Source organism: Xiphias gladius, chromosome 21 (assembly GCF_016859285.1).
Source record: "Xiphias gladius isolate SHS-SW01 ecotype Sanya breed wild chromosome 21, ASM1685928v1, whole genome shotgun sequence".
Classification (NCBI taxonomy): Eukaryota; Metazoa; Chordata; class Actinopteri; order Istiophoriformes; family Xiphiidae; genus Xiphias; species Xiphias gladius.
Window position 1 is genome coordinate 11,986,614 of NC_053420.1, and position 18,067 is coordinate 12,004,680.

The 18,067-nt window shown below is 41.4% G+C and overlaps 2 protein-coding genes across 9 annotated transcripts in view; both read right to left on the reverse strand.

Annotated features, from left to right (window-relative positions):
- Window positions 1-1,368: 1,368 nt before the first annotated feature.
- LOC120783229 (SH3 and cysteine-rich domain-containing protein 3-like) lies at window positions 1,369-8,907 on the reverse strand. The gene is made up of 12 exons (XM_040116053.1): window positions 8,891-8,907; window positions 8,353-8,431; window positions 6,435-6,591; window positions 6,235-6,332; window positions 5,942-6,023; window positions 5,339-5,436; window positions 5,048-5,114; window positions 4,746-4,795; window positions 4,436-4,539; window positions 4,212-4,263; window positions 3,046-3,183; window positions 1,369-1,467 (listed from the first exon to the last, which is right to left on the reverse strand). Exons 1-12 carry the CDS (start codon window positions 8,905-8,907, stop codon window positions 1,369-1,371), a joined length of 1,041 nt encoding a protein of 346 aa, XP_039971987.1.
- Window positions 8,908-14,553: 5,646 nt separating this feature from the next.
- LOC120807483 (R3H domain-containing protein 2) overlaps window positions 14,554-18,067 on the reverse strand; it is a 61,047-nt gene continuing 57,533 nt past the window's right edge. For all 8 annotated transcript variants that reach the window (XM_040159584.1, XM_040159587.1, XM_040159591.1 and 5 more), the window contains 3 exons: window positions 17,201-17,295; window positions 16,266-16,350; window positions 14,554-15,740 (listed from right to left, as the gene is read on the reverse strand). In XM_040159584.1, coding sequence (XP_040015518.1) covers window positions 15,337-15,740; window positions 16,266-16,350; window positions 17,201-17,295 — 584 coding nt within the window. In that variant the 3' untranslated portion in view covers window positions 14,554-15,336. The remainder of the gene's footprint in view (window positions 15,741-16,265; window positions 16,351-17,200; window positions 17,296-18,067) is intronic.

The window sequence follows — 18,067 nt, forward strand, 5'->3', positions numbered from 1 at the left end:
TCAGGAGGAAGTGACCCGTGTCTGAAAGGGTGCTCTGTTGTCCAATCAGAGGACTGCCGAAGAATGGCAACGCTACCTGCTCGGGCCACGCTGCTCCTTTCCTCTGACAGACAACAGAGGAGGAAGGAGGCGTGACCTGACAACTCATCATCTGCATGTGAACGCGCCTGTTGCATGTGTGACGGAAAGGGAAACCAGAGAAATTAGTACAGAGAGCTACTGAATGAGAAAATCAATCTAATCTAGGAAAACAAATAAAGAAACGGCAAAAGTATAACAAAGAAAGGAAGGATTCTGTACTTACAACAATCAGAAGACAAGATGGAAGGTAAAAAAGGATATATGGAAAAAGAAGCCAGATTTTCCTTTGGATATTCATACTGCACCCTGAGTGCAGTGCAAATAGCTCTGCAGTCTTTTGAAGTTCTGGAAATGCCTCCATTGCACTTGAATCTCTCATTTGTTCCCCGACACGTAAGGGAATGAATACACGCTTACCTCTGCTATGAATGACACCAGTAAACCAAGTGATAACATTCTTTTACACTCTCTCACACACACACACACGCACACACACACACACACAGAGCATATCAGTAGTAATAATAATAATGATAATATAATTATGATCATAATCATAATAATAATCACAATAATAATAATAATAGCTTTGGGAGGATATTTGGAAGCTAAAAGTCACTGAGCTGCTACACTTTGATTGGGTCAAATGTGCAAACCAAAGTACTTTCCTTCCTCAGCCCTCTGACCCCAGTTAGTGCAGTTTTGCAGAGCACTGGTATAAAAGCAGACATAGTAATCAAGTTGAACAGACAAATTTAAATCCTGTTGCTTTTTATGCCAGAAAAAATTACATATTGCTCTCCTGTAAAATGAAATGAAAAGGACATTTCAGATGGGTAATAACGCTTAACCTGTTACCAGACAACCCCATTTCTCTCTGCATAAGCCTGAAAATAATGCACAAAAAATAAAAACGTAATTGTGTTCTTCAACCCTTTTGATCACAGTCACAACCGGGGTCTCATTTGAAAGGTAACTCTACAAATTTTACAACCAAAAAGTCAGACTGAGTATAAGAGTCTGAACCAAAGTTACAGAGGCGGAAACTTATTTTTAATTTTTTATTCAGCTCTTTATCTGAAGCTGCATACTGAGTAGGTACACTTGTTACAATATATTCTGCATGCAGGCTTTGTACGGTAATATATGAAGTATATAATAAAAATTCAAGTATAAAGAGTTACAGTATTGCTGCTTTGGACCAAGAACAAGCTTGTCAGCTACATCAGGTGACGAAACTGAGATAAGAGCTGGCCAGAGGTTTGACGAGACGCCTGCTGGTCCTCCTCAGATCTCCTGCAGCAGGTTGGCGGGGAAGAAGCCAAGCTTGCGTCCCGTGCTGACCTTCAGGTAGCCATTCACCTCCTCACCCTTCTTCACCACAATCTGAGGACACACACAGCAAACACACTTAGGTTAATTAAATCTAGGTTTTCCTCTTGAGGCCTGAGTGTGTTTTTGTGTCTGTGTTATATGGTGGCTTATCAGTAACAAAATTATTGAGAGCACACAACAGTTTTGAGCAGGAAACTAATCCAAAATTCAACGGTCAACAGTACAGCATTCATTCTTCTGTGCAAACACCAAGTGCGACGGAACAAAATCCACCGGATCTGACCATGAAGTGAAGGATCATCCTCCACCTCCTGAGCAACTTCATGACACCGCGAGTGTGGTCCTTTAGCTTTTGCATTTGTCTCAAAGACAGATCATGAAACTGATTGGACCCTAACAGCTAGATTTAAGTGCGTCAAGTTGAGGTTTTTGGTATAAGCTTATTTTCACATTTTCAGTCATTCAAAATCAAAAGAAAAAAAAATTGGAGAAAAAGTGAGATCATTTTGAAGAATGTGCTCAAAATCTGTATTTAACACTTTCAAGTTCTGGATCTGTGCCTGAACACTCTTAAATCTTGATTTGCAAAAGTGGTTGAAGCCACTATGGGTAGAACTGGAAAATTTTCCAATTTTGGCACCATGTGGTGTTAACGTACAGTCCGTTATAAAGACTCTGTAGCAGACGGCAGTGCGTGCCACTGAATAGTTTCCACGTCTCCACAAGAGGAATAAGAATTTGAAGTTAGAATTCAGGCTGATTTACAGTGAGGGTTAAATTTAAACAGCTGTGAGATTGAACAGCGGCTGGGGGTTAGTGACTGAATGTGAATCAGTGAAACTGCAACATTTGTCTTTTCATGTCAACACGACACATGCTTGTGTGTGTATTTCTGTGTACAGTGTGTGTTTTTGGGTTTATGTACAGCAGATGTGTCTTTTATAGTCATTATGTCAGCACAAATGATAATTGTATTTACATGACTAGCTGCTACACCCTATTTACTTCATTGAACTGGAAGGAACATTTTGTTTTCTTTCAGATCACTTTTTGAAATCAGTGGCGTATAGATGTGCGTAACAATTGGCTTTTCTTATTTTTACCTTTCTCCTCTGGACCAGTGTTTATTACTTATTAAAGGTATTTGAAACTTCCACGGCTGAGTAACCTAAATTCTTTAGTGTGTGGATTATTTAAGATTTTAATTTAAACATTTATAGAGAATTAATTTCAAAGACAACTCGTCAGACAGTGCCTTAGGCTACATGTTGTTGTGGTTCTTCCGTGTATATGTGTGTAAACTATGCAGTATATCTGTGTGTGTGCATGTATATGTGTGTGTGTGTGTGTGTGTGTGTGTGTGTGTGTGTGTGTGTGTGTGTGTGTGTGTGTGTGTGTGTGTGTGTGTGTGTGTGTGTGTGTGTGTGTGTGTGTGCGTGTGCGTGTGCGTGCGTGTTTGTTCTTATGAACCTATGTGTGTAATCCAGTGTGTTTTGGGCTTCAGTTTGGAGCGAAGACTGGGATTAGGTTTAAATATAGTGGACACACTCACGGATTGGTTATACAATGATGTGTCTGCATAGGAGTGTGAGAATCTGCGTGTGTGTTTGTGTCTGTGAGTGTGTTAACCTGGTCTTTCTTCAGAGTGATTTGGCCCATCTCTCTGTTGCCGACAAAGGAGCGTGTCACCTTGTAGACCCTCTCTCCTGCCCGCACTCGGATGATGTAGTTGGCAGGAATGAACCCTGTTCTCTCTCCGATCTTCCCCTGGTGGAACAAAACAGTGAGGTGCCGCAGCTCCAGTTTCACGTCTAAATTGCCTCGATGGCTCAATTTAAATGTGAACATATTGTCCGGTGAGGCTTTGAAACCTGAGTGACTGATAAAAATAGGTGGAGGGATGATGAGGAGGAGACAGCTGTTTTCTGAAATACTCTCAGCTCTGGACCAAGAGATGTGGCCTCGCAAAGTTTAACCACATCTCATCAGCTCTGTTTTTACCAGAAGATTATACAGAACAGATAAACGCACTCGATGAGGAGGGTTTAGATGATGACGGAACTTACTGTTTCCTAAAACATACATCCTCTTGGGCAACCATTGGAACTACCTGTAGAAGGAAGCATGACTCAACAGCTACATGCTCTATTTAGATCCTGATTTCAGTAGGTAGTTTGGGAGCATCCTGATAACTTTTCCAGAGCCACCACTTCCTTTTTTTTTTGTTTAAAAAATTGAAAACACAGACGAATGATAGTCTTGCAAGTGCTATGTTCATCCAATTGATTGTAGGAAAAGTTTATGTTGTCTGAGAACTGTCCATCAACTATTGTACAAATTACTTTACGTGATGGCCTACCAGACCAAAATGGCGGAAATGAAATTGTGGGCTGGCAGTCACTGAGAACTGGAAATTCAGAACTAAAGAACAGTTCTCCAGCTTGCAAAGCTGCAGCACTGACTCCCATGGTTAATATTTGTTTATCATTTGTCCCTGGAAGTTACAGCAGTTGGGCCTTCCATCCAGCACATAAAATCAGCGAAAGTGTTCTGGCTCAAAAAAATATAATCATCCAATGGCAACGGTCCCAGACCGAGATAATGACCAAAATCTAATTAATTGATCCACAAGCCTTCTGGCTGACTCCTTGTAGAATTTCATAACTTTTGCAGAGGAGACAGGATTGAAGTCACCATCTAAGTCATTAATACACTGAAATATGTTGTGTGGCTTGTATTTAAAACAAGCAAACAAACAAACAAAAACAAAAAATATGTATATATATAGGACTCACCCTCCACCACTCCTCATTGGAGTCATCTATCACTGTGATGCGGTCCCCAGCACTGGGGAATAAACATGATATGAGTACTTAAATATTTAAGTATTAAATAATGACACAAGCAACTATGTTTGGTGCATGTAAGACAGTCAGGAAGAAGGAGAGCGACAAAGACTGAAAGGGAGATTTCAGAGAGGCATTGAGAAAGACCAGGCGAGGTGTGGAGAGGCGCTTACTGCACGTCCAGGTCATCTTTCTCTATGGCCTTGAAGCGATAGAGAGCCAGATAGTAGTGAGACTGACTGAACACACCGATCTTCCCTGGCTGAAGCTTTTTGCTCTGAAAAACACATAAAAAGCACGACACTGACTTCGCCTCATTGGTTGTTTCATCATAGGCAGTACTTCACATTATTCAGAGTTGTCTCGTTATCATTTTGTTTCTAATTATCATCGCTCTCACCACTTTTCTCATTGATATAATGATTATTACATTTTTATTATAATCATCATCATCACGTCATGTTCATGGCCAAATTCTCTGACCTTGTCATCAGCAGGAGCTTTGTCTCCTCTTTTCTCTCCCTCTGTGTTTGCTGGTCCACCGTCCAACAAAAATGAGCCAAGCCAGCGATCAGACAAAGAGGAAAATTATTCACTAACAGGGATCTTTGTCAGGCATTGACAAACATTAAAGAGAGACAGTGAACGTGGAGACAGAGAGAGCGAGGTGTGAGGGAGGTGGCCTCAAACCTGGGACGTACAGTTAAACCACCTGTCCAACAGGATGCTCCATTATTATATTTCTACCCTCTCTACCGGTGACACCCTGTTCGGCGTGCACTCACCTCCCTCACCTCCGTCATCCTCCTGCTTGGGCTGGGTCTCGTCTTCCTCCATCATCATCATCATCATCTGGACAATTTGGGAACAACAACAGTAATATAGTCATATCGCCCCGTACTGTAAGACTTTTCATGACAGAAATGTGCTTTAGGAATCAAAATAAAACTGAAAATAAAATAAGTTTAAAGGAGACAAAAGGAAAAAAGTAATAATTTAAAAGAAAGTAATAATACAGTGGCTTTGTGCTGTGTGACAGCTTGAGTTAGAAGACCTCTTAGGGCGTCCACACCCACCGTCTTCTTGTCCTCCGACCCTTTTTTACGCTCCTTGTTGGCCATGATCACACCGATCCGCAGTGTCTCAAACACAGGGTCAGTGCGGTTTGACTGTGCTGCCAATCAAACATCATCAGTCAATAAACAGAAAAAACCTGAATGCAGGTAGGAAAAGACTCACAGGTTAACAAGAGGTATTCAAATTTAAACAGCTTCACGATCATTGAAGTGAACAGAATTTCTACTTGTTATTCCAACAATCTTGGAATCCTACATTGGATGTTATGAGCCAGGCTTTCATCTGTACTGGTATCTTTCATTTCAATAACTGACCTGTCACCAATGAAAAGGATAATGTGGACTTTTGTAGGGACCATTATCTCACTCAAAGCCTTTGGCTCTAATATTAAATTAAGTCTCTTTCATAAGAGAGCTTTAGCAAATATTTAAACAAGGAATTGAACACTGAGTTGATAAAGCGCAAAAACTACAAAAATGTTTTGAACAAAATTACTATGTGAGATTTGTCTCCTAGTGTATAAAGAGAAAGTTTGATTTATTTTCCTTTTCTTTTAAGATGAATTTCCTCTTTATATAGATCTTTACATAAGTGGGACTCACAAAAAGGCAGCAGCTGTGAGACTGTGGCATTCTGCTGACTGCTGTACAGAGGAGAGCTGTACGCTCTTCTGAATCCTGGAGGCTGAAAGAGGAGAGGAGACAAAACTAGATTTGTATATACATATATGTATATAGGTATATATATGTATGTATGTATGTATTTATGTATTTATATATACATATATATATATATATATATATCTATATATATATATAAAGGATATCCCTTTAAAAAAATGATCAGCAGTTTACTTTTGATTTAACATCAAACCACTGCGGAACATGAAGCTCACAATTTTGCCAAAACACCTTTGGAACTCCACGTAGGACTGACACTGGTGGTGGATGCTGGTTTTGCAGTTCTTACATCGCAATGCAAACTTATTGTTTACTGAAAAGACACCAAATTAAAGCAAAAATGACGTCATTTTTACAGACCGCTGAAGTCCACTTGCTTTGTCATGCAGGAAACAAAAAGAGACGAGGAACGTACAAACGATCATGCGTGCACAGACATCACAAAACTTTGGTTTCTTGCAATAGTGGTCCTTGAACTTGTGAGGTCTGTCGTTAACTGGTTTAACTGGCTCTGGGGGAGGAGGTTCCTCTTTCTCTTCCACTTCTACCTCCTCATCGTAGATGAAATATACCTGGAGATTAATGAGGAAGATGGAACAGGATAGAAATGGGTCATACAGTACATGTACAGAACGCTGCTGGAGGACATGGCACAGGAAAGCGGTTTAACATGAAACACAATGCACTTCAACTGGATATAACAGTAGAGAATGGAGTGTTGTATAACTTAAAAAGCCATCTGACGATTTTATCTGCCTGTATATTCCTAATTAAGCAACACACTTGGGTCGTTGGATTCCACTGAATTGTCCTCTGGTTGTTTCTTTATTTAACCCAAACAGTCCAAGTATCCGGCCACACCTACCGTCTGACAGATGTATATGAGAACAGTTCTATTAATGCTGAGCCACCCTGCGGTCTGAGTCACATGGCGTCTCTCTGGTCTTTGCACAAACTCCACATATCAGCCAAAGCCAGATCCACGAATAATGACTTCACAGGTGTCAAGCCTACCGTGTCTTTTTTGTTTGTTTTTGTTATCATTATTGCTCAAATTCATAAATCGGGTTTAGAAAGTAATTCTGCATGATACTGGGAGTTTTCTGTACTCTTCTGCGTAGAGACACAGTCATACACGCACATACGCAAAGCACAGGCGGGACAGGTTGAAAGAGTTTAGATCTCAAAATAGCCCTCAGCAGAGCCCAACAGAATGCCCAACTGAATGTTACAAAGCTCGACATTGCCACTCTTAAACAGACTACATTCTAGTCAAACAGTGCCATAAGGATGCCACACACACACACACAAACACACACTCGGAGGCACGCCTGACAGATTGAACTGGCCCCGTCTCCCCGCTACTGGCAGGATTCGAGGCGTCCTTTGGCCGTCAGGCTGTGGATTTACACTACAATAACTGATAATACCAGGGACAGTTCACACATCACGGGAACATTACTCTGAACCTCTATTTAGCTGTGAAGATTCATAAACAAACTCATCGCAATTCCTGAGTGCGTTTGTCAGTTTGCAGTTGATATAATCAAATCTACTTTGGCAATCATCAACAAATCATGAGAGCAGAAAAACACGTCCTCTGATATCTGTCAATACACACTGTATCATCAAGCATTAACAGAGGGAATTATTGTCTGAAATTACGCTCAGTAAATACACATTAATATGTGTCAAAGGGCTGATTCCCCCATTTTGACTAACTGACTTCAAGGCGGATAGTTTTAGTTTTCTTTGTCCGGGTTTTGAGAGATCTGTCTCCAAGCTTCCTGCCGCCATCCCAATACAATGGTGGAAAAAGGCGTTTTGTTTGTGGTGCTCACAGCACTGGAAATTTACACTTGAAATAATTCCACAGCACCCTGTCTCTCCAGGGACCGTGTCCCGGTTACTCTGGATAATCCACAGGATATACTGTGGTCATCTTTCAATGAAACAACTTTATACCCAAAAAAATATTCCCAATGAAATCTGTTGACAGCGTGTTCTGGTGATTATCCAGAGTTTTTCCAAATTTGTTGGGGCAGAATTGTATTGTATCGACATGAAACTAAAATTATCTGCGTGGCTAGATGCTACTAGTGACAAGAGAGAATATAGGATGTTTGGAATTTGAGTAAACCCTGTAATTGATGGATTTATGTGAGTGTATGTGTGTATAATCTGATACAACCAGTGATTTGTAGTAAGCATCTCAATATAAGCTGTAACAAATCTTCAGAGTTACTCGGCGTGAATAAGCATCGTTCCGCTTGTAAACAGGCCCCCTGATGTGTGCGTCGCATGGTAAGTGCTGGATATTATAAGTGTCTCACCGTGTTGTCCTCCTCTTTCACCACGTTGTCGGGGAGAGGTGGGTTATCGTGAATATCCACAGAGTCCTTGTCATCCAACCTGTCATCATCGTGTAGCACATGTCAATCAAGAAGCCAGTGTTTGAAGGCAAGAAAGAAATTGTGACTCAGATTTCTCATGCTCATCGTGGTCTCAGTGTATCAGCGCCCGCCTCGGAATTTACAGTCTAGGTTTTTAAAGTTTCTAAGTGTGTTTTTTCCCCCCGTAGTTCTCTGGTATGTAATATCAAAAGCTGAGCTTTGTTTTCTATTTTTTCTTCTATGTAGCAATTTGATTACTTATTGGTGTTTAAGACTTTGTTCTTTAAGATTATTTTCTGATATTAAAAGACACTTCAAGCATTCAAACAATTAGAAACCAACCTCCCACACAGCAGGCCTTACGAGGAAGGGAAAACTTTATCCTACAGGGATTTTTGTATCAAACACATGAGGGCATTGTAGGTGAGTGAGGCAGTTTGACAAGAGATTTTTTTCTCCATCTGCAGACTGAACTCACGAGTCATAATGAGCCATGGTGTTCGTTCAGTTAGAAGTTTTTCTTCCTCCAGATATTGAGAGATTTGACCAGCAGATGTCCCTGTAGACAGAAAACACACCAGCATCACTTCTGTCACTGGAAAGGGGATTCCTTTCCCTGTAGGTGTCTAATAATAAAGCATAATCGTTCTATTTGGCCTCCAGTCATGATTAACGAACAACCGGTAACCTTAGATCCGCTGGGCTTGTCCACAAACTGTTAATTGACATGTTTTTTTCTCACCATGTTTCTCGTCACTTTTGACACGAATGAACAAAGTTCAGTTATTTTCAAGATGCAGTGGACACTGAGGTCTCTTCTGGGGAAACAACTTGATCTTAGCAGAGTTAAAACAGGACTCACTTGTAACCTGGTACAAGACATATGTCCAATGCATCAACAGAGGGTTTAGAGCATTTCCCCCTTCTCAGGTTGCTTTACGTTAGGATACATGTTATGGACATGAATAAGAAAACATTCAGTGACTCAACAAGCAAGTATTAGTAAGGGGTTAAAAATGACAAAGGGAGGGCAGATCATTAATCTGGATGCACACACATGCATAAATACTTTCAACTGACCGTGAAAATTGAATTCCGCTTCTTCTCAAAGTGACATGGTTCGTATACACTCAGCGCCGTCAGGAGGGGTTCCTGCAGCTTAGAAGTTCTAGGGACTCTTTTCTAGCCTTTTCTACCAGCCTAGTTGTTCCTTTACATGATCAACTTTCCAAATGAGACTCCAACAGGTGGGAGATTGGGATGAGTAATGCGGCAGGCCAACCCGGCCCAGCCCTGACTCTGTGTGTGTGTGTGTGTGTGTGTGTGTGTGTGCGTCCATGTGACTGTTTGGGACAGCTGCAAACTTTAAAAACCGAGAAGCTCTCCCATCTCCCAACCAGAGAGCTCTGCTTCTTTTTCCTTACTCAGGAAAGAGCAATGTTACAGTATAAAGGCACGCATGCACACACGCACGCATACACACACACATTATTAACTCGATGCCTTGTTTTGATTTTAATGAATCAACCACCAAAACAGAAAATCAAGTTTTATTTGGATGCAGTGGTGAAATCTAACTTGTCACAAGAAGATGAACAATGATTTTAACCAAAAAAATCTGAATAATATGCTGAGTTTCATCAACCTGTCTAAATCACAAAATGTTTATTTTCGCTCACAATGTTTTGTGCATTTTTTAATATAAAACAGCTCTGTCCCCTGAAATCTACATGCTAAGAGTCCTGCTTCTGAAAGATAATACAATTATCACCATTCATTGGCTTAATGATAATCCACCAAACCTTGAATAATGGAAAAAAAAAGGTTGAAAAATGAAAACTGAATAGATAATAGTACAGCTGCAAATAAGATGAATAAACATTTAGAAAAACAGGGTGGACCCTTTTAATCAGGGATTTGAATCTGAATAATTCTGGATAGAAAGTAGGTGGAGTTTAATGTATGTTTCTGCCTTGAAGTACATAATAAATTACCATACATTTGTCAGAATATGACTTGATTCTTGTAGGGAAATTGAAACACTGTATGCCCATATTTAGGTCTGCAAGTGATATTGTGACTATGGGATCCCTCTGCCCCATGGCTTTTTTTATTTTTTTTTTTAATGTACATTGCATTCAGAAAATATTCAGACCCCTTTACTTTTTTCACATTTTATTATGTTGCAGCCTTATGCTAAAGTCGTTTGAATTAATTTCTTCCCTTATCAGTCTACGGTCAATATCCCATAACGACCAGGACAAAACAGAATTTTAGAAATTTTTTGCAAATTTATTAAAAAGGAAAAACTGGCATATCACATTGACATAGGTGGTCAGACCCTTTATTCAGTACTTAGTTGAAGCACAAAGGGGCAGCGATTACAGCCTTGAGTCTTCTTGTGTATGACAAGTTTTACACATGGGGATTTGGGGATTTTCTGCCTCTCTCTGCATTTCCTGTCACGCTGTCAGGTTGGATGGGAACCGTCGCTGGACAGCCATTTTCAGATCTCTTCAGAGATGTTCGATTGGGTTCAAGTCAGGGCTCTGGCTGGGTCACCCACGGACATTCACAGAGTTGTCCCTAAGCCACTCCTGTGTTGTCTTGGCTGTGTGCTCCTGGTCATTGTCCTGTTGGAAGGCTGATCAAGGTAAATCCTCAGCAGCTTGTCATACCCACCAAAAGGCTGAGTGGTATTGGAAAGATTTTCTGCTCTCTGTCGAGTATTTGCAGAGCACCAAAGACACGGGGCGTCACAGAGGGAAAATCTGATCGCTGAGATAAATTCAACACCAGGACCTTTAGCACAAGAGGGACATTGTGAATCTAAAACTGTCAGTATACAAGTCTTTCATTTCTGACAGGGCAGATGAGAAATCTACAGGCCGATATGGCAGCAGGATCTATAAGAAGTCTGCATGGAGGTGTTGCTTCAGATGGAACCCAAAAAACAAGGTCAAACAGGGAGAAGGACAGGATTTTGGATGATGCTGACGGGTCAGAAAGTGGTGACTTGATATCTGGCTCTCTGCGTCCTGAAGAGACATCTCCCATTTCCTCAATATGCTTGACGTGAGGGATGCAACAAAAGCAGACCTGAGCTCTTCCCTTCTGGAGTTGGTTGATAATGTGTAGCATGAGGACGTCACAATAGAGATCGGAAAGGTTTCTTAGCTTTGTCCCCCACTGGCTCATCTAAAGTAGTGGAGCATCGAAGTGATATCTGCTGACTTGGAAGAAGACCTTGTCACAAACATGGATTCGGGACAGGATGGATACCTTGAACCTTTATAGGTCCACCTGGGGTCTGAGGAAATTTGTGGGTGAAATTATCAATCCGGCCAGCAGTGACCTGACATCCAGCTGTGCGTCTCCTAAAGAAGTGTTTGCCACTGCCTCCGTCAGCTCAAGTGAGGACACCAGGGCTGCTTCTGGACGGGATAGACGTCCTGAAGGTTCCCAAGAGCACAGTGGAGCAGCAAAAGTAGCCAATCTCACTGGCTTGAAAAACATCTTCTACACCACAACCAAGAGATCCTGCTGCAGACTTATTGAAGAGTAGTTTGACCAATTATCTCACTGAAACTCCAGCAAACTCACGAATACAATTGTGACATTTGTTTTGTAGGTTTTTGTGTTTTACCTTTATTTCACTGATTTCTTTTTCAGGCTGCAAAGCGAAATAAGGGAAAGTTATGACATACAGTAGATGTGAAGGAGAAACCAGCTGACACGTGTGCAGGAGCTGATGATTGTGATACGGCAATCACTGAAAATGTATCACAAACCAACTATCAATTTATTCCCCCATATGGTACCTTGACCACAAAGAGTCCCACCTTCCCTGACTTTCCAGGTATGCGGGACAGAGGTAGTTGGCCCCAAGGTGCCTTCAGAGCAGGGAAAACTTAGACATCACTTTAACATCCATCAGTGTTTGAAAAGCTCTGTTGGCAAAGCTTTCTTTAAGCTTCTGATCGCCCAAATTCAAAGAGGCGTGTAACCATGACACGTTGCCGGGTGTACATGCCTGCAAAGAAGAAGTCGCCGTGGGATAGCTGCTTTCGCAGATGGCAGAAGAATAAGGTCCACCACATTTCAGAAATACAAGTAAACAAGGCTGTAAGGAGGTCAACCAGCAGTCATCTAGACACAAATATCTTTCATCCCCTCGAGACACAATCAACACCTACTCAGTGTGCTCCAGTAAACTGAACTCCACCCATCTGGAGTTAGTTGGGGATGAGCATGCCACACCAGAGGAGATTGGAAACGCCTCATCTTCAAACTCCATTGGCTGGTTTCCACCAGCCTGTCTGGAGAATGAAGCCTAGATGTTCTAGATTACTAAGAGCCCACCCCTGGCCAAAAATCCAAGGTGAGAGGCCCTGCTTGTCATCAGTCCAGTGACTCTGGCGAAGGGAACTGTCAGAATGATGTTCCAGCAGAGGTTGTCATAGTTGCCTCTGACACTAATGTCAATGAGACGCAGTCTGAGAAGAGCAGTAGAGTCTCCAGAATCTTTCGTATGGTATGGATGCAATCACTGAAAATGAAGTCAATTAGACCAGACTGAAATTTAAAAAAAAAAAAAAAAAAAAAAAAAAAAAACTTTAGACAAGACACAAGGAGAGTTCAGTTTCACAAATTTCCATTTTTTCAGTGCATCTTATGGAGCTCTAAGATATATCTATATATATAGATATAAATGTAAAACATGCTTAAATATACAAAATGAATGAAAAAGGAACATGTATCTTTCCATGATAGATGATAGAAGATCTGCTGATGAAGATGTGATTAATGTGATCCAAAACAAACAAACAAAAAAACAAAAAACAGAACCGCTTCTTTATGGGATTGATTTCTCATCTGCTGTATCCAAGGCCAAATTGGAATTAACTTAAAACCTTGACATACTGATCATTTTGTTATTCTTACAGCATTATAGCTTAGTTCTTCCTTAGGTAGGTCACGTCATTGTTAAAAAGAGTGCTCCAACAAAGAGTACTCCATCAAAACCATTTGGACAGTCATTGTGGAGAGCAACAGGATATGTAGGGAGAGTGAGAGAGGGGTATGACATGCAACAAAGGTGTGGTACACGCCTTAACCATCCTTCTTCCTCCCCAAGACCTGTAAACTGTCTCTGATGAGTAAAATTGGTGGAGTTCTCCTTTTAAATCACAAGGATTCTTCCCCAGGGGAGCATGAACATGCTCAGTATGTGCAGAGAGGTGATGAATTACAAAAAACAAAAACAAAAAAAAAACCAAAATGCCTCAATGAAGGACTGGTTGAAACAGAGAATGTAGATGCTTTATACGAGGTACAAGAAGCTAAATGGCTTTGATGAGTATGAAAATGATGTGAATCATATGTTATGGCCTTCATAATCGCCTGATCTCAACCTAACTGAACACCTACGGGAGATTTTTGAGTGAAACATGAGGGAATATCTTTTGGACGAATGCTGTCTCATCCCTCCAGCAGGGTTAGAGACTTGTAGAATGTATGCCAAGGAGCAGTGAAGCTGTTTTGGTCAGACACTTGGTGAGATGTTTTTCCATCTGTATATGCACATACAGAATACTACTGTATATATACAAATGTACACACACACACAACCAAGGTGGAACTGACCTGATTATGGCTCTGTTGTTTGGCCTTCAGAGTCAGCTTCAGTAAAGTCATACAATGAACCACATGACACAGAAGATGTTTTGATAGATTTTTCTCGACTTTTATATTTTTAAAAACAAACAAAAAATAACAGATTAAATAAAATTTACAGTAGACATATGCAATCATTGTGCACTTTAACTACTTCTTCTGATACGTTCTGCACAGCTGTCAACGAAAAACGCAAACACAGTGGGGCGTCGGGGGGAGCGGGGGGATGTGGGGCAGTTGTGGGAGAGAGGAGAGGACAGAAGAGGTGAGGTAGAGGGCAGAAGAAGACAAGAAGAGAAGGGAATGAAGAGGGAAGGAGTGAAGGATAAAGGAAGGCCTAAACTTTGCCACTCAGGGAAAGAAAGAAAAATCACTGAATATATAGATTTCTTTTATTCCTTACATCACTTATATAAATATATTGAACCCCAAAAAAAAAAAAAAAAAAAAAAAAAAAAGAAAAGAGGAAAAGGAAAAGAAAAACTTCTCAGAAAGAAAACAGCGCAATACAGAAACCCACAACAGCAGTAAGGCAAACAGAAAGCAAGAGAGGAGAGAGCAGAGAGTACATGAGAGGGACAGAGGAGCAGAGAGGGTAGGAGGAGTATGAGACATGGCAAGAAAAGAGGGAGGAGCAGCGGAGGAAAGCAGAGGGATTGCGCAACTGTGCGTATGAAAATGTATAAATATGTGAGATTGAGAGACAACTGGGTGACAGAGAGTTGAGGAAGGAGAGAAAGCACTGGAAGAAAAAGGAGGAAAAGGAGGAAGGGTTGGAGAGCAGAGGGGAGGAGGAAGAGGAGGAAAAGGTTTGACTGAGGTCGACTGTCCAGTGTGTTTTGTTATGTGCTACGTGACCCTGTTGCCTGCGTTTGTGTGTCTGTCTCTCTTGGTATGTGTATATGTATGTGTGTGGCATTGCATGTTTTTGTATAATGGCAGCACACATTCCACGGCAACAGTGAAACACATGCTCACGTGTCTTGTGTGCTCTTCTGCTATATAAATACAAAACAAAAACAATGAATAAAAACAAACAACAAAATCATATTTGCAACCAAACGCCAGCCACCTCATGATTCACACCTTCTTCCCTTTTATACATTTAACTCAAGTTTTTTTTTCTTTAGAATTGTACACTAAGAGCAGTCCCCCTCAGTCCTCCTTCCTTTTCCACCACTCCACCAAGAGTCTCTCTTTCTTTCTGTCTCTTTGACTTTCTTCCTTTCCTCCCCCTCTCTTTTCCTTTCACTGAGAACTGGCTCTCTCCAGCACGCGCAGGTCATAGTTCTTTTTGGCGGCCCTCAGTTTGAAGAGGCTGGCCCCACTGTTGTTAAGTTTGAAGGAAGCACTCTGGGCAGCCATGGTGCTGGGGAACACTGCCACTACTGTGTAGAGGTGAGCCGGGTCATGGCCGTCGCCCTTTGCTCCCCCAGCTCCCACACTGGCCACGGGGCCAGTGGTGGCTCCTGGCCCAGAAGGACCAGCACCAGGACAGGGGCCACAGCCTCCTGCTCCTCCTCGGCCTCCCTGGGGCTCCTTCAGCCACTGGATCTTGGCACCACACATTGACAGCTGGTTGAAGAGCTTTTCAGCTTCTGGACGTGAAATCCCCTCTGGCAGGTCCGTTACCTCAAGTACTCGACTCACCACTGGAAAAAGAAGTAGTAAGGAAAGTCAGAGAGAGACATATTGTAAGATGTTAGCAGGGTTGACTGCTCAAGTTGTATCCTTAAAGACTTGAAGCACCTGTTCCAGAGACATGCTCAGTGTGTTTACTCAATATGGGGTTCTTAGGGGAAATATTGTGCGCATGGCCCTGTGGCCGGCAGAAACTCCAGAGGACATCCAATGTGGTGTATTTACAATGGCTGTAGAACTGCATTTGAATGCAGTGCTACAAGCATATGTCAGTATACTCAAAACAACTACTTTTTAATTTAATGGCATCCACATCAGATAGAGAAATCAGACACAACACACATACACACACAAAAAAAAAGCCCACTAAAAGTGGTATAGTTGAGCCACATGCATTGCTGTCCTCTAGTATCTACTCTTCCCACATACTATACCTGAACAATACCGTGTGTGAGAGTTTATAACAAAAACCACAGCAAAATTTAATGGCACTTGTGGAAGATATGCTGGTCTGTGATGACGCAGCTCTAACTTACCAACATCAGTGGTTCCGAGATCTGTTGATGCAGATTTGAGTGTTTGTTTTTTCCCTCGTCCCCCATGTTTCATTCCTCCTTGGCCCTGAACACAGCAACACAGATATTATGAGGCTAATTATCACAACGCAGTAACATGACAGGACACTAGATGGAGGTATAAGTAATCAGTGGAAGCCTCAAACTTAATAGTCTTTGGTAACTGGAGACACCAAAAGTTACAAGATAGTGCACACTAGTGGGCACAGGAAAGGTGATGACGCCTGCAGCAGAAAGGCGAAGTGATGGACAGTTCACAGTGTATTATGGCTTCCATAATGTCTGTAACGTTAGTATCTCCAATTCCCAAACAGCCAACATTTTACGACTATGACATATTAAAGTTGTGACTGATCCCCAACTTCACAAGCATATCTTAATTTACAGAGCTAAGATATTCTGCTGTCAATACTCAGTAAGGGATTCAGGCTGTCATTTTCACCCATTTTACCATTGTCTGCACCCTTTAAGGACAAATTACAAAGAAGCACAGACTTTATCATCCTGTTGTCTTACATTAATATAAATGTCACCGCTCTTCCAAAGAAATTGCTTATTTTGGGGGTAAAAGTTTAAACTAACAATCCGAAAGTGAGATGTAGCAGCACTGAATTGCAGGGCATTTAGTTTCCACTTCTGAAAAACTTCTCTCCTCAGAAAACACAGTTAGGTGCCTGGTGGTGTATTTTACACAATTTTTAAAGAGTGGAATTCATGATGGCTCCGTTTAAGCCAGAAATAAACTGAGTTACATAAGAAATATATACTTGAAACGCCTTGTCAACAGGAGCATAATCAATTATGAATGCCTACTAGTTTTTTAATTCACACTAACAGGAAGGTTCACAAATAGTGAATACAGTTAGGATAAAGTACAAAGGCCTGCCAGTACTAACCTGATGGGAGCTGTAGGACGACTGGCCATGTATGAGGGGAGGCGCACAAAGGCTGTACTGGAGAGGCTGCCCCAACAGAGAGTAGCGCCCATCACCTAAACAATCATAAATCATAAGTTAAAATCAAAACGATCAATTCTGAAGATACATTTAGAGTTTATTGCCCCAGAAGAGACCAGGTGAACACTTTCTTTTTCTTAATGTAACCGGGTCTCAATCTCTCACTGACATCAAAATCTCGTTTTCAAGAGGGACCTGGCCAAGCGAGCAGCATAAAAACAGTATGGAAGATTTAATGAGGCTTTAAAGATTTTCAAGATTTACTTTCATCACAACTTGGAGAGTTTAGAGGAAAACCTGCAAATGCAGCTCACTACTATAGTATTTTTCCATCCTGGTGTTTTGAAGCCAATGCAATAAAGACGTGCGTCATGGTGATATTACAGGGATCGCAGCCTGATGCAATACCATATTTGTCCGAGTAATCATGCATTCCAAATAGTGGGTCTATTTGTCAGTAAAGGTAATGTGGCGCTGAGTGTAAATATAGGTCAGAGGACAGGGACGAGGTAAAGGCATGTGTGGTTGCCAGAGGTTTGACCATGTGGCATGGTGCCATTCATGTGAACCAGCTGTGGTAAGGTGATATGATGGTCTGTTGGCTCAGGGCCAGAAGCCACCTGGCAAGGTTCAGAGGGTTGCTGTGGAAAAGGGTGAAAGAGCATGAGTCTGAGCAGGGGTTTAGAAAAGCTGGAACCGTAGTTTTTTTGTTTATTTACCTGAGGAATACAGGAAAAGTCCTGTTTTTAGTAACCTGCTTCTTATTTTTGTAGTTTTGGCCACCATTTCTAATGATTATGACAACAT